This window comes from Crocodylus porosus, unplaced genomic scaffold (assembly GCF_001723895.1).
Source record: "Crocodylus porosus isolate Cpor-Errol unplaced genomic scaffold, CroPor_comp1, whole genome shotgun sequence".
NCBI lineage: Eukaryota > Metazoa > Chordata > Crocodylia > Crocodylidae > Crocodylus > Crocodylus porosus.
Window position 1 is genome coordinate 48,862,626 of NW_017728906.1, and position 17,043 is coordinate 48,879,668.

Here is a 17,043-nt window from a genome sequence, read left to right on the forward strand (position 1 = left end):
GCCGGCTGTGGCATGCTGAGCAAAATGGCCTCACGTGGCAAACACTGGCATGTGTGCTGGGGGTTGCCGACCCCTGCTGTAAGATTTCACTGAATCAGGCCCTATGTCTGTATTTGGAATCTCTACCAATGCTTAGGAATAGAAGAGAGGCTTCAGTTTAGCCCCAGAATCAACTGTTTTAGACAGGAAAAACAAAAAAAGAGAAGAAAACAATGCCAAATGGACTTTTCTGACATGAAGTGAGTGCCACAATCATCTGGCCCCTGTGAAAAGAGAGTGCCAGGCACCTGCTTTAAAATCCTGCAGACAAGCAGTGCCTGCAGCTGCTCCTCTGAGGACTCCTGTGGCTCCCGCCATGGCCCTCCGCAACTTCTGTGCTGGCCTTGACACCTCTCTGAGCAGTGTTCTGCCATGGGTGGACAAAGGAACTGGGGCCATACTTTTCACCCAGCTCATCCCAGAGTTCCTTGCACACACTCTGGATTGGCTCCTGGGTCAGTCAGGACTGAGCGTCACAGATAACCCTTGGCCTCTCCCTCCTGGAGCTTGTGCATCCGGTCACATACCAACATGCCCCTCTGATTCCCACAGCAGCCCCCATGCGCTGTGCATAGATCCTACTTCTGAAAGGGGTGGCACTAAATTCTAGACAGCTACAGAAGGATGCCTAGAGTCTAAAAAGGTTGAGGATCACTCCTTTAAAGAAATATTACAATAGAAGTCATTTTGCCCCTCTTCCATTGCATACATCATTTGGCTCTAAATATTTTTCCTCATGACATGTACTTTATTGCCCACAATGTCCCTATATATACCACATGGTTCTTTAACTCATCTGTGTATTTTTTTTCCATTGCCAAAACTTTCCTTATATGAGAGATGTCAAACATATGGCCCACAGGCCAGATTTATTCCACACAACCACAGATAGCATCTGTCCCACCAGTAGCATGGTGGGCTACCAGAAGTGCATGGCCCTTTGGTAGTGCAGAGCTCTGGCCAGCTGGCAGTGCCAGGGGCATGTGGCAGCATAGGCTAGGGGGTGTGCGGCTGCATGTAGCCAAGTTTATGCAGTGCAAAGAAGGGGGCATGCATCTCTGAGGAGCCAGGAACATGCAATGGCTTAGAGCTCTGTCAGAATATGGCTTAGTGCCACTTCACAGAGCTCCATTCATGCAGCACTGGGGCATGCAGTGGTGCATACCTCTGGCTCCTTGCAGACACATTCCCCCATCTCCATGCTGCATAAATGGAGCTCTGTGCAGCTGCATACCCCTAGACTCATACTGCCAACTAGCCTGGACACACACTGCCTCCCAAATGCAGCTCCATGGATTTCACCTGGGATGTGATGTGGATCTAGCCTGGGGCCAGGGGTCAGTTTGTCACCCTGCCTTACATTCTGAAATTCATTGGAAATCTCAAAACCTAACCTGAACTATCTTCCTACAACTGGTTCAATGCACCTCTCCAAACATACAGGAGAAAGACTGTCTTAGTAGTGCTTACCTGCTTTTACAGGCATACATACAGAATGCCAAAAGTGAAACACTAGTATGTGCTAGTTCAAGTGGAATCTCTTAGACTAGCGGTGCTCAACCAGTTTGGGCCACAGGCCAGATGAGAGGCATGGGGACTGTCTGTGGGTTGGATTTGATCCTGAGCACCAGGATGGGGTCCCAGTCCCTGCACTGCCCCTCCCCAGTCCTGCATACTGGAATTGGATTTTGGGGGCCCCATGCTGCCCCCACCCAGTCCCATCTGCAGAACTCAGGCTCCAAGGGCCTTGTTGTGGCCACATGCACCAACCTAGCTTACAGTGCACCCAACCTAGTCTATAGGGCCATAACTCATAGGGAGCCTTACAGACAGGATGACATGGTGCTGGGGGCTGGATCTGACCTGCAACCCATGGGTTGAGCACCCCTGCCCTAGACATTCCATTATACCATTTTTAACTTTTAAAATGCAGTAATAACGTGCTTGATTCACCAGCAGTGCTTTGGTCATTGGAGTTCTGCATACTGCAGAAAAGACCGAGTCATTAACACTCAACTAGTGACTGGATTTAGTGAAAATATCTTGGGGATTTTTTTTCTTTGTTCTCAAGAGACTTGAGGAATATTATTAAGGTCATTAAAGCTTTCCTGTTTGCCACAAACACAATTAACATCTACTTAGGCTTAAGAAAAGTGCACTGATATAGACAACACCAAATTGCAGTGTGGTAGCTACTTTGACATACGTACCAATTTCAGCATCCATGGGCTTCCACGGCAAGTGGCAAAACATCCGAACAGCCCAAAGACGATAATTGTGGTACCAGTCCCAATAAGCACATAGGGGGCATTGGTAGAGTTTTCAGCAATGAGCGAGATATAGGTGCCTAAAGTGAGCTTCCCCCAGACTCCAACAGCAAGAAGAATAACTCCTGTGATCTAGAAAAATGAGGAAAGAAAACAGTTAAGGCCTGCTCAGGATGGGCATCCAGAATCAGTGTGGTGAGGGTGAGCACTGACATTAATTGCTGTCAGAACAGAATTGCTGCCATGGTTGTGGCCAACTCTGAAGGCTTTTAGTAGCTCCAGAGGGATTAAAAGTGAAAACTCATTTCCAATATCCAAGTATGTCACATTAGGTTGCCAATACATGCCAGACTTCCAGGTTTAATGGCCCTCTTGCTGGCTCCCATCACAAGAGGAGAGCACACAGAACATCTACAGAATCAGAGATCATAAGCACACTCTAGTTCTAAATGCTTCATCTCTCCTAAAGCATGTCTAAAAGAGAAGGTGAAGCTCACCACTGCTACCAGAAATCAACCAGAACCACTTCCACTGAATGTCTCATGTGCTTTTATATACAGTTCTTTGAACAACTGAATCTCTGTATTTTCATCTCATCATGACAATCTACTCCTTTTAGCATTAGACTTCCTGCCTCTGGGATGCACGATAGCTGCTCACAGCATGCTCCTCTGGAGAAAGTACTGAGGGATTAAGGAGAGGATAGCAATGTACTCTCCCCCAGTTAGGAAGTTTTGCCACTGAGCTGCACACACAACTCTTCATCTGCAACTTGCATCTGGAGAACCCCTGTCCCACAGCATCACTCTGACCCCCAGGTTCAGCATATGAAACTGAAATGGATGCTAGAAGCAGGAGGCAGGTATAGCATGTTCTGTGCTGACATCTAGCGGATAATAAGGGAAATCTATGCTTTTCCACACCCCTCCCCCATGCATTAACCCACACCCTTTCTTAACAAACAGATTAAGCATATCGACTCAAGTCTGTGAGGATCCAGCACTTTCAGTTCTTAAACTGGAGTGGGGAATAAGAACGTTATCTAAACAGCCTGGAGTAGATACCAAAAGTTCCAGCACCCCGCCCCCGCCAGCACTGTCCCTTGTATGTTTTGTCACTTTTCTATGTTTTGAAAAATGTCTCCATCTGCATAAAAGTTTTTAAACTGGCAGAGCCAGGCAGTGTCCTATTCACATTGTTTGCTGCATTAAAAAACAAATGAGCCACTCTGGGAGCTATATTTCTCCACCAGCTTTTGAAAGAGCCAATGTGAATGAATCCAAGGAAACCATCACTAATGGAAAATGGAAGGCAGCTTCTTGGTGGGTTTTTTTGGGCTGAAGCAAAGCAGACTGCACAGGAAACCTTTTGCTCTTCCTGTTCCAGTCATGTTGACAGTCCTAGTTCTGTGTATCGGGAGGAGACAGAAGTGTTCTTTGGTGCTCCCTGCATCTCAGGAAGTGTGCAGTTCAGAGGCAGCATTTCTTTCCGCCTTAAAGTGGTACTATGCTCAGTAGAGCTGTCCAGTAATCATATTCACATAAGGGGAATATCAGGGGGAAGCAGGATATGAGCTGCAGGTTTTGAAAGGCTAAGCAGAGGTGCAAAAGAGAAGCACAGCCAAAGGAAAAGAAGAAAAGATCACTAGAGGAAGAATAAACAGAACAGAAAAAAAGAAGAGAGGAGAAGAATTAGTCAGGGACAGATTAACTTTAAAAAATGCATCCTATTAGAGAAAAGCTTTTTTTATGTCAAGAAGGACACTCCTCTATCCTACAATTCAAACCCCACTGGCATAGCCCATTTCCCCCTTCTTCCCTTTCTCTGAAGTTCCACAAAAGTTTGAAAGATGAGTGCTTTTAGGAAAATGAAACCTGGTGACACTTTCTCAGCCAGACCTCTCCATCCCATCTCACCCTATATTATTAAAGGTCTACCCACATTAGTATATGTACCTATCATGCCATTCCTTTAGCAACTCTGTTGCACACCCTGCAGTTAGGCCAACACTAGTGTAGCACTTCCTTTCCTTTCCTACACTTTATCCTCACTGGCATCCAAGATATGGGCTCAGGGCGATCTGGTGGCCACCTATAAATTTATCAACGGTGACCACCAGGATCTGGGGGAACGTCTGTTCACCACAGCCCCCCAAGGGATAACAAGATCAAACGGTCACAAACTCCGCTGTGACCGATTCAGGCTGGACATAAGAAAGAACTTCTTCACTGTTCGAGCCCCCAAGGTTTGGAATAGACTGCTGCCAGAGGCAGTTCAAACACCCACTCTGAACGCCTTCAAGACACTTTTGGATGCTTATCTTGCTGGGATCCTATGATCCCTGCTGACTTCCTGCCCCTGTGGCAGGGGACTGGACTTGATGATCCTCCAGGGTCCCTTCCAGCCCAAATGTCTATGAAATATCACCCACCAAAGTTAACAGGGCAGGTCTACCTCCCGGCATTTCCTTCAAGCTGTCTACAATCTCAAGTAGACAAGGCATCATTGCACTTGTAACATCCACTTCATATTTTGAGGGCATTCTTCACAGTTAGGATGGCCAGAAACCCCTTTTAAATGAGGACTAATGTTCTGAATAACAAGGGAGGGTCCCATGTGTGCCCACCTGGTTAGCCCTCTCTTGCACCAGTAGTCATGTCCCATAGTGCTTTAGGAAACACTGCCTGTGGCCACACGGTAATTCCATATGGTAACATCTCTGTCAGTGTTTTTCTGATGGATCTGACTGGAGGCTTACACACCCCATGCACCTCCATGCCTAAAGGCTGCCTTTTGTTACAACTACCCTCTCTACTCCTCAGATAGGGTTGCCAATTCTGTTTGAATCTATTCTGGGAGGTTTCCAGAGTGCCAATGTGCCCGCATGCTTGTATATATCAGTTATGGATTATAGTGTGTAGACTTTGCATCAGGAAGGCAAATACACATTACTATTACATTTAAAAAACCCACTGGACTACTGCATAAATCGGCTTCAACATTTAATATTTATTTTAACAAATTCCCTGTCATTTATCTCCTGGGTAATTCTCAGCAGTCTCCTGGGAATTTATATCTAATTCCTGGAGACTTCAGGCAATCCTGGAGGGTTGGCAACCCTATCCTCAAACTACCACAACAAATAAACCAACCTCTTCCTTACATACACCACCAATTTAATCATTTAGTGGTAGTTTGGGGATGGCAGAATCAGTTCCTACGTATGCACAGTGCACAGACATTATAGGTATTGACTAAATGGCAATTCATTTGGAAGAGGTACATCTTATTATAAAAGGCCATTGTTCTACGTATTTGCACAGCCCCTAGCATAATCGGCCCTGCTGTTATTACTACAGCATAAATATTTACTAGTGACTGTCAAACTGCTGCAAGTAACCCAAAGGCCATTCAGGAGTTTTTCTGCGAATGCCTCTTCCTCTACACCAGTTACTTTGGACATAGAAGCACCTTACCTAGCAGGACTATAAAATTTCCTTCACAAAAATTCTCCTCAAAAGAACACTCCAGAATCCACTGGCATCAAGAAGATGCACCCATCTTTATTTTCCTTAAACTCAACTCTTTTCTGAGCTGCCACTAGGAGTTTTATGGCTTTTCTTGGCCCTTCAGAAACACGTACCACTAAAGGTTTCCTCTCTCTCTCTCATTTTGGAGAAGAGTCAGACCAAACTTCCACTCATCTTTCAACACACCTCTCTAAAAAAAAGTATTGATTCTATAATCTTGTAACAGATGAATCCACAACATAAGGTAAAACAACTAACATGTGGTAGAGTAAATGACTGCAGACATCTAATATTTCTGACTTTCTCCCCCTCCCTTATCCACGTCCTTAAAGAAAACTCTCCGTCTACTTCTGTCCTTTCCCCGGCAAAGATTTTTCTTCTGTAGGCCCATATTTTAAGTAGCTAAAAGAACAAAAGAGATGGGAGAACACGGAAACCAAAAGAATAGTCCCTCATCTCTGATATCCAACTCAGGAGTGGGCTGGTTCTTGCTCATACTAAAGTCAGTAGGGAGTTTACCCAGAGTCCTGAAGAGGAGTGACTTGCATTACTGAAAGGAACAGCATGTTTCATGTTGGAAAGAGAACATGAAGCTCCTTATATACAGCATTTTTACTCACATTTTTATTCAGCTATTTAAAGACCATTCCTGCTCCTTTAAAGACTGGAATCTTACTATGACTCCAAAGGCATGAATCTGAGATTCATATGTATGGGACAATGTCCTCAAACAACTTAGCTGGGTGCCAAATCATTTGGGGTGAGGAGTTGAAGGTGGCCATATAGGATGGTAGGCACACTGTCCCCTCGTACACTCTTGGCTATAGAAGCCTTAACCACCCCTGCCTGGCAGGGCATCTAGGCTCAGGCAGACCATGACTGACTGACTAGCCCTTTGTGACAGCTTGTTTAGCCTGCCAATACCTCCAAGGAGGCCTTACTACATTAAAGCTCTCTTCACTGCATTACATTTAGGCTCAGGAACAAGTAAATTAGGTCCAAACAGCTTCTTTTTAGGATTAAGAAGGAACAAAGCATTGTCATTCAGGCCAGAAGGTCAGCAAGACAGCTGACAAGCACTGCTTATTGTAATTGTAATTGCACATGCACGGTGGTGTGCGTTCCTCATCTGGATGCTCAATCTTCACTCTGTTTGCCGCATCCCATCACACTTAGCTCAGCCAGGAAAAGCTGTATACTATTTTTGATACCTCTTTCTCCATACCTCCTCCCACTAAACAAGGCAGGAAAGAGGCCAGGCACAGCAGACAGCCTGATTAATGAACCAGTTCCTTTATCTGATCTGAAACAGCAACATCAGCCTAATTCTATACCCAGGGTGACCTGCATGTCAGGATCAATAGACTAGAGAACCACGATGCGTGCCCATCCCTACTCTGAAGGCTGAATAAGAGACACTATAATGAAAGTACTTCATCCATTGCATTGAGTTTGGCCCCCAGATTTTTCCCAATTTTGTGACCCCCTGTCTTACTGTTGTCATTCAGATTTGCCTGAGCTCTCAACCTTCAAGGTAAAATCAGAAGTTGAACATACCCTAATTAAGAGCAATGTTATATGAATCATGTAAGCTTGCTCTCCTCTAACTGCCCCAGTCCTTTGGAGATTCAGGAGCAGAAGGCTGACCAAGGAGGAGGTTAAGTCTGGCAGAATATAGCTGACACCTCAGATTCTGCTGTGGGATTTACTTTTAGACACAGAGGTGCAATGCCGGTGAATCCCAGGGGAAACTAGGTTAGCAAAGCTACTTATAAGGAGATTAGCTGATCTAAAGCCAATACCGCTTTGTGGCAACTTTTGAGAGCCCCAAACTCACTTTCCTTTCAGTTTTAAAAAGGAAAATAGTGCAGTTTAATGCAGTCTATTTAATCTTGTTTATTCCATTTTGTGAAAAGAAAAAATCTCATTTTTGCCATCCAGATTCTGCCAACCTGATATTTTTGTGATGAAATTAAAGTCCTTTCTTAGACACTAAGTTCCTTAGGGAAGGGGCTATGTCTGCAGTGTCTTACAGTGATGCTCAATCCTGATGGGGGGGCCTTTGGGTGTTACTGCAATACAGATGTTAAATAACATAAAAGACTAGGCAATAGACTCCCCAGAGCAAAGTTCTAGCTTTTATCTAGCTGTGAAATGCCATGCACACCTACCATATGGCATAGTATAAATAATTTAAAGGCATCATCAAGGTGTTTGCAAAGACAAAGGACACAGGTATGGTTTTCACAATACACATTACACAATTCTGCAATCATCCCATACAATATGCATGAGCCTTTCAGACCTTAAGGAAACAGTTACCTTAAAGAGGAAACACTGGAAATGTGAATGCTAGGAAACAATCAAAATGACCTTAAATAGGTGTATATGTGGTGGTTTAATGTTCTCTTTTTCCTGAGTTTCTACACTGAACAGTAGGTGATATTATGGGAGATCCAACCAAACCTCCACTCTCTGGGGCTATAAATCAAGTGTTTAAAAGAAACTGTGTTTGAAAGTGGTTTTCTCCTTGATCTTTAGCCCACAGGCAGGAACCTGGTTTTCACCAGCCAACCAAAGAGAGAGAGAGAGAGAGTGTATGGAAAGGCTTTGCAGAAAGATGTGGACATTAACTTAAGAAATGGTATGACTGTATATCACTGATACTGTACCACAGAAACAACAAGTTCCTTTAGGTATGTCTGATGCATAGGCAAGTTGCTTCATCTCTGTGGGCCTTTGTACACACCACAAAATTCGCCTGTAAAGTGGCCTTTAAAGCAGTTCAGGGGCTGCTCAGCCCGCTGGCAGCTCGCCTCTCCCTCTCCCACCAGAGAGGCAGGTAAGGATTGAGCCCAACCCTTGTGTACACGCCACAGAGGTTTACTTCACCCTAAACTCAAGCAGTGTTTTTAAAAACTCACCGCTTCAATTTAGGGAGAATTAAACCAAAGTAAACCCCCGTATCATGTACAAGCAGCTCCTTTTGCACCTATAATGAAGAGATGTTACTCCACAGGGCCCTTGTGATTTAAACATTTGTGAAGTCCTTTCAAATCCTCAGATGAAAGGTGCTAGAGAAGTATTTTTCTCATCATTCAAAAGAACTGCAAGCTTTTTTTTTTTAACTCTTAGCAAACACAAAAGACTGTTTCTATAGTAGAAGCCTTCCCCCCCGCAAAACCTGTCTGCTGCTTTATGCAGTAAAAAGATTTAAAAACTCCTAACAAATCATAAATACTGTATACTCATTTGTTCTTCTACTCTTTGCTTACTGACAAGGATTCAAAAGTGTGTTCACAGCTACCTTTGAATTTTGGAGGATTATGATCATTATGAAAGACAACACTGTCAATACGAAATTTCCTGGACCACCACAGCTACAACATACCAACACCATCAGTAGCAATACTTCATTTTTTTAAATAAAGCTTACAATTCATCGGAGAGGTAAATAAATCTTGATGCTTTGAGATATAAATCCTTCTGTATATTCTTTTCCCTGGCTCATGTCGTGATTAATGAATTATGATGATAAACAATGGCAGTTATATGGATATGATCTATATGCTTTCTATTGGAGACACAGAAATGTTTTAGACTTCCTGACAGATACAGGACAATTACAAATAGTTTTTCAGGCTTTAGAATCCACTTCTTACCACCTTTCTAGCTGAACCAAGATCTAGTTCCCAGAACAGTTTTATTTAAATGTCTTTAAAAACAAGTCAATATATAAGAAGCAATAGAGCTATGGCCTCACTTTATCAGTGAACTCCTAAAACCAAACATATACAAAAAACTAGAACTCTTGGTTTCAAAATGATACATTTTATTAGACCAACTGGAAAATGGCAAGAAAATTGTCCCTTTCTGCAAGCTTTCGGGATCAAAGTCCCATTGTCAGGCTCTGGAAAAAGTGTAGATGGTACAAGATGGTAAAAAGTCCCCATAGATAGAAAATAAACTTCACTGTTGCATAGAGGGAGCTGAAGATGGAAGTCTGTCCCTCTGGGTCCATGAAAGAGTCTTTGTGAGCTATGTTGATTAGCTCTTTGATGTGTTGAGCTACTCAACACAGCTACTCAATAATAATAAACTAGCATCATGTTCTTAGATTAAAGGAAGACAAACTAGTCATAAACCATGTTCAGACCCAGTAAATGGTGTCATTACAGTTATAACAACATTTACAATGTAAGGGAAAGCCTGATTCATCTGTATTTATATCAAGTTTACATAAGAAATCTCTGAAAAACTAAGGGATTTTCTTTGTCCAGGAATGGCCATGCAATGATTGATTGGTGCCAACTCTTTTTAATACCCGAAAATTGGAAGGCCTCCAGCCCACAGAGGTCCATTTAATCTATTTTGATGTATGTGTTTCCTGCACATGTTTCCAGGGAGAAATGCTTTATTTGGTCTCATGATGTATGACACTTCTTCCATCCTTACATGTGTTGCTGCCCAGGGTTCTTGTAAAGAAAGCACTAGGAGGGCATTTAAGTACAACTGCAGAGAAAATGTTCCAGGCAGAACTTTTATGCCTGGATTAATTGAGTCTGCTGGAGTGCTTTAATTAGAAAGCTGCAGCAGCCTTGGCGTCACGTGTATTCAGTATCCCTGCATAGCTCATTGAATGAGCTACAAATATAGCTCCCCCACCACCATTTTGAAGCACAGGATGCTGAATACATGAGACACTGCAGGTACTTTAATTAGAACGGCTCCTGAGAGCTGCTCTAATTAAAACACCCCCTCCCTCACCCTGGAGCACATGTAAAGATGACCTGAGAGGCCCAAATATTTCTTCCTCCATAGAAAGGTAACCACTGATGCTAACTAGCGGGATAATGCATTAAAGAACTATTAAAAAAACTTGTAGAGTTCGTTAATTCCCACAAAAAGCACTAGAGCAAGAAGGCGGTTTGCTTTTTAAGCAGTTTTATGGCAGCTGTCCAGCAACAGTCATTCTTTCAATCCTGCTTAACACAGGGCAGTTAAATCATAAACCCTTCTTGAGATGTGGGTTATACAGTACTTACAGATCAAGACCCTGAGCTGTAGTTATTCTAAGACTGCTCCTTTCTCTTGCCAACAAATCTGGGTTCTTTAGGCCATTGACTGTTTTCTGAGCTGTTCATTGTAGTTCTTCATGGGTAGAGACTCCTCATTGCCTTCTGAGCTAAAACATGCCATTATACCTGCCACTGTCTGTTCTGCCCTGGGCCTGCCTTTCTGCATAGGGCTGCAGGTGTGAAATCAAACTGCAAGTACTATGCAAGGCTTCATGAGCAGGACTCAAGGCTCCATGTTCTTTTAGCAACTGTTCAAAGGAAAAACTTCAATCAACACCAAACCATATAAAAACCACCTCAAAGTAAAGAGTCTTATTATGAAACTCTGCCATACATAATGCTGTCCTGAAACTCTCTTGGGTTTCCAGAGAAATCTGTTAACTGAATTTCAAATTAAACTTTATCCTCTTACCACCCAAATTCTCCCAGGGCTTCAAAAACCACGCAAACCAAACACCAGCACATCACCAAAATGGACAGTGGATGCTAATTTTTTAAAGCACACAGCAGGAATTACTGGACAGGGCACTTAGAATAAACTGTTATATGTACAAAACAAGAGAGAGTGAGAGATGGTATAAGAAAATCCGTGACACTTACCTTCTGTATAAAGGACTATCTGGAAACTTTTATATTCCTATGCATCCTCTATGGGACTCTTCTCCCATTTAGGTAGATATAGCTATGTCTATATCACTTCCTTTGCACTCCTGAGTGGACTTCTGAATGCACTCTTGCCCACCTGCTCCTACTCTATGGGTGCCAAGGCTGCACACAAGTCAATGAAACTGCCCTGAGCACACCCTCCTTTGCCAATCATGGCAGAAAGAGATCTTTCTTCCAGGGTAGCTTCACTGCTTCATTCCTAGGTTTGGTGCACACAAAGCAAGAATGGATGGGTGTGGTATACTTTTTCACCCTGCAGCCTCAAGAGTACTAGAGAAGCAGTATAGGCATACCGTGTGAAAAGCAGATACAAGCTGTTCCCTTCTGGGATCACAACTCCTGAGCTGAGTCACCCAAGGAATTCAGAAACCCTTCAGTATACTGTTATTTCTTATACTTCTCATAATTCTTATATTCTCATAACTCCTTAAAATAGAGTGTCCAATGGTGTCACTGAATAACTGAATATTGTCTTTTAAGATCTATATCAAATTTTCATTATGAATTGTGAGAAGTAGAAGAAATTAAGTCATGATGTTGTTCCCAGTAGAATTGGGACATTAGACAAATTGGTGAGTCATCTCCCATTCTGTTGCCTTGCCTCTGGTCTTACTATGACATCAGAGGCAAATAAGCCAATCTCCTGATTTTAATAGAAGTCAGGCTTTTCCAGTTTTTATGATGGTAATCAAAACCAATAGCTTTCTTCTAAATAATGCCCAGAGCATTCCCTAAATGTTTTAATTAGATGCCATCAAGAAGTAAATCACTGCCTAAGCTTGTCCACACTGCCAACTTACTCTACTAGGCAGTGTCACACTCAAATGTACTGTGCTGCACAGGTGCAACCTAATTTGTGTAGTACCATGGGCGAGCTAGTAATATTGTTGAAAGGCTATTCTACCCTGCTATAGGTAGTGGTGTGCATATTTCAGCACACTGGTGCCAGGCATAAGTTTGCAGTGGAGACATGTTGTGTATGTACAGATTTTATGACCACTGGAAAGCAATGCTAATTAACTTCCTTTAGGGCTGTTCAGATACTGCTTGTCCTACACTTACGTTGTATGCATGAAGCAGTGCTCCACGTTTGAACGTGCTGCTGCCTGGGTAAGTAAGGCATATAAACTTGCACAAAGACAGATACACAGAGAAAATACCATTAAGTTGAGGGCTTGGTTTCACTTCACTAGACCAATAAAATGATTTAAATGTTTCTTAAGACTCGCAAACAAAAGCTTGGGCAATAACTCTAGTAAAAAAAACTATGTGCTCTAGTTTTATAAAATTCAGGCAGACTTGTACATTCAGCTGGGCTTTGAACCTTAATTAGTCATAACCACTGTGCACAAAAATATGTATAGTACTTTCAAAACAGATGAAAATACAAAAGTGCCTGAGAAATATTTATTTTAAAAGCATCACCATAACTATTACAGAAGTGATCAGAGCTATCATTTCTGGGTTGGAAGAGACAAGTCCTTTGGTGAAAATAAATGTAAAAGAAGAGGATCAAAGAGGTAAATTTTTGAAGTGTGTACGGTTATTATAAGACTCTTGCTAGCTTTAATGGTATTAGCATTGCAAAGCTAATGTTGCGCACCGCTTAAAAATAATAATCACTAAAAGAACCCTAAATGAGATCACTCATTTGCATCTGAAACTTTATGGGCAGGGCATTTGTTGCTTATTACAAAGGGAATTACTGCCTTAAACTAGGGCAAAAGAAATAAAAGCTTGATGCATTTTATGTCCACTGAGATTTCATTAGGCCCAAACGCAGAGGAACTGATATACAAGCATGTTTTACATATGGAACATTTAAAGTTTATCATCTACTGAGGTGAAAATAAAAGTACGGAAGAGTTATTGCTAGTTTATTGGCCTACATATTTCATGTCCTTCTGTTCATTATAGATGCAAGTGACTGTGCTAGAGCTCCCAAATGCCAGCAAAAGTAGATTCTGAAACTCATCCTGATAAGCGATGAGCATGTATGACACTCACTTTAACAACAGCTGTGAGTGCTCCGCATTTTTTAGGATCAGGATCTGCAAAACCCGAAGAATGAGGAGTCACATTCATTGTTCAGTATCTCATTGTGGGAATCATTTTTCTGTGCCTCCTTCATTTTGTGAAACAAACACAAAAAAATCTGTTTCAAAGAGGTCAACAGTGTAGGGCAGCATAAGGAAAGGAAAAAAGTAAAGTCATGGACTCTGGTCTGTTTAGCTTAATCTTGCTCCTCTCTGAACACCTTCCGGTGTTTTATAGGTTTTTAGGTTTGTTGCCTCAGTAAAGTTCTCTTATATTCTTCTCATCAAAGCAGAATAGAGAACGTCAGTATATAAATGGAATCACCCAGGAGAACAGGGACCTGAACTGATGCAATTCATCTTTCCTAAATTTCAAATGTCTGGTGATGTCAGGTGGGTTTAGCAGGCTGGAAGGAATCAAGAAACCACCAAGATACATAGCTAATTAGATCTACTGTGCATTTCCCAATGGAGGGAAACTTTTCATAAAAAAATCCTGTCAACCTTGGCAGTCCCAGAAATGGAACCTGCCTTAAAAATATATAAAGACACAATTAAAAATAACTGTCCTTCTCTCCACAAAATTTACTAACTTCCAAAATAACAGCGAGCAAATTCTAAATGTACCTCTCATGCAACCAGCCAAATAACCGAAGGGCACTGGCTTTGAGTTCTTCCTTGACTCACCTTTGCTCTCTCCTTAGGAGTGAAGTCAGAAATTAATAAAAATTTTCCTCTGATGAATGATACATGTTCACATGTATGAATGAAGCTGATAAGCAAAAATGAAATGGTACAACACAGGAAACCTGCAAAGCAAAACACAGCTGCTGTTTCTAATTTTAACTCTGGCAGACTTGTCAGGACCTAAATGAATAACCCTGGTCAAACTTTCTTAAGTGCTAACATCTGCTGGAATTAATTAGAGGGCAAGTATGAAAACCGTGTCATGACTTGATCATTTGGAAGAGGGCAACTTTTTCATGCATCACATTTTTCACAGGGGAAAGTGTTCCACATTTGGAAAACATTCTTTTTTGTCATAAAGGAACAGTGAGGCCATTACTGCAGTAAGTACTACAGGATGGGAAGTTAAAATACTGTACAACCTAGCAAAACATTTTGAATGCAGCAGTACTAACCACTGCAACCTTGTGTCAGAATTCTGATGACACCCTTTATTCTTTTAAAGAGTTCATAGAATGATTGTTTTGAGAGCAAAGATGAACAATGCATGCACACAAACATGAAAAGAGCTTAACAACATCAATACAAAAATAAAAGCAGTTAGCCTTCCATGAGCCACCTCTTTAATTCTCACCATACTCATGCTAAAAAAATTGCAATGAAAATGGAAACTTTTTCCCCAAAAAAATTTCTACTGTGTGCCTGATCAGGCCTCATACCCTTAGGGTCAGACGAGTTTGACACCCCTGTCTTAGAAGGGTCATAAGCGTGCACCACAGTTCCACTTTCAGGCTCTCTTACTATGACATTCACTCAGAAACCCTCAAACCTGACTACTTTTGACTTAATTGCTGGACTTGCCCATAGGTGGGGTAAGAACTAGTGGGTGGGATTTATTTCTCAGAGACAGTCCCAAGCCCAGCAGGATGACAGTTCAGATATATCCAGTCTCTCCATCCCAGCTTCATTCCTCCCACCCATCCATCTGGTCAGCAATGTTTTTGGGTAACAGGCCAGAACGGCACACTTTGGGTCTAAGGAAGGCTGGCACTAGGACCTGGCCACTGATGCACATTCTCTCCATTGCTGAGGCCCCCTGCCTCCAAACACTGTTAAGGGCCCCCCAGCTCCGCAGGATGGGTCTAGCTGGAAGACTATAAATTGCTGCCCCGTGCCATACCTTCCCTTTTTTCCTTCCTCCTGTACCCCTTTCTACAAGGCCACAGTCTCCCATGGGGGTTTCTCTGCCAGCTAAACTAAGATTTATTCAAAAGATGTAAATAAAACAAATTGTGATATCAAACTTCCACCGAAATTGTTGATGAATCAAGGTATATAGGAGGCTGTATGCTTTTTTGGATGGGACCCATGGTATTTGGGAAAGGAACCTAATACAACAGGACTCAATGTGCCCCATGCACTATTGCTGCGATAAGAGTCAACTTGGATTTTTTTCCCCTGTGTTATTCTACATTATTTAGTAGTGGTCCCTGTCAAAGGCTGGACAATGAAGTAGATCTTCCACAGTACTGCAATTCTTGTGCAGCCTGAACATTGATTCTTGGCTTCTCTGTTGAAGTTGTTATTAAGGGTGCCAGTCAGTACAAACCATTGAAGGGAATTCAGTAATGCGGTCACAGGTCCACAAGCAGATTGGGACCACCAAGTCATTTCACCTAGGTCAGTAGAAAACTATGAATGTTGCTGGCCAAGTCTGGATGAGAAACTATGAGTCAAAAATAAAATTACCCATTCTTCTACTACAGCCACTCTTGGACAGCCTACCCCATTTTAATTCTCTAAAAAAAAATAGAATCTGAAATATGTTGTTCTTTTTTACTACTCTTCTATTAAGTAATTAAAAGTATCTATAATGTCTATTATCACAATACAAATACTATCTAAGGTGAAAATATAGTACTAGTTAGAAGTACAAAATAAAATAAGATTAATACTGGCTTTTAGCCAACTGATGGGACTGAATGTTAGAAAAGTCATGGTTAGCTTAATTGCTGAAGCTGCAGGACTGAGCTTTGAATTCATCAACACCCAGAAAAAAAGACATAATTACCCTTTGCATATCTCCCTCTAAAACCAGGACTAACACTTATTATCACAGTACCTTCACTGAACATTTAACTTGAGTTGTTACTCAAGTTTCCTCTTAAATCTTTTCAATTCACATAAAATTTAATTGTCTGAATTTACTGCTGCTTTCAAGCCAGACTAGCTGGCATGGCCAGAGATTTAAGCTATAACTTTAATGCCAGTTTTATTCAAGCAAGTAACTCTTTGCAGGGAGGACACAGGCTAAATTCTTCAAGGGTTGATAATCCACCAAGGTCCTTCTCACAATTAAACCTGGATAACCAGGAAGAATCATAGAATTATAGAAAATTAGGGTTGGAAGGGACCTCAGGAGGTCTAGTCCAACCCCCTGCTCAAAGCAGGACCATCCCCAACTAAATCATCCCAGCAAAACCTTTGTCTAGCAGGATCTTAAAAGCCGCCCAGGATGGAGATTCCACCACCTCTCTGGGTAACCTGTTCCAGTGTTTTATCACCTTCCTAGTGAGAAAATTCTTCCTAATTTCTAACTTAAAGTTCCCTTGCTGCAACTTGAGACCATTGCTCCTTGTTCTGTCATCTGCCACCACTGAGAACAGTCTAGTTCCATCCTCTTTTGAACCCCGCTTTCGGTAGTTGAAGGCTGCTATTAAATCTCCTCTCAGTCTCCTCT

At 42.1% G+C, this 17,043-nt stretch overlaps 1 protein-coding gene across 1 annotated transcript in view; it reads right to left on the bottom strand.

Moving 5' to 3' along the window:
• Window positions 1-13,665, bottom strand: part of TSPAN7 (tetraspanin 7) — a 38,827-nt gene extending 25,162 nt beyond the window's left edge. Inside the window, exons 1-2 of the mRNA XM_019528458.1 lie at window positions 13,588-13,665; window positions 2,250-2,438 (exon numbers count right to left, since the gene is read on the bottom strand). Coding sequence (XP_019384003.1) covers window positions 2,250-2,438; window positions 13,588-13,665 — 267 coding nt within the window. The remainder of the gene's footprint in view (window positions 1-2,249; window positions 2,439-13,587) is intronic.
• Window positions 13,666-17,043: the final 3,378 nt, after the last annotated feature.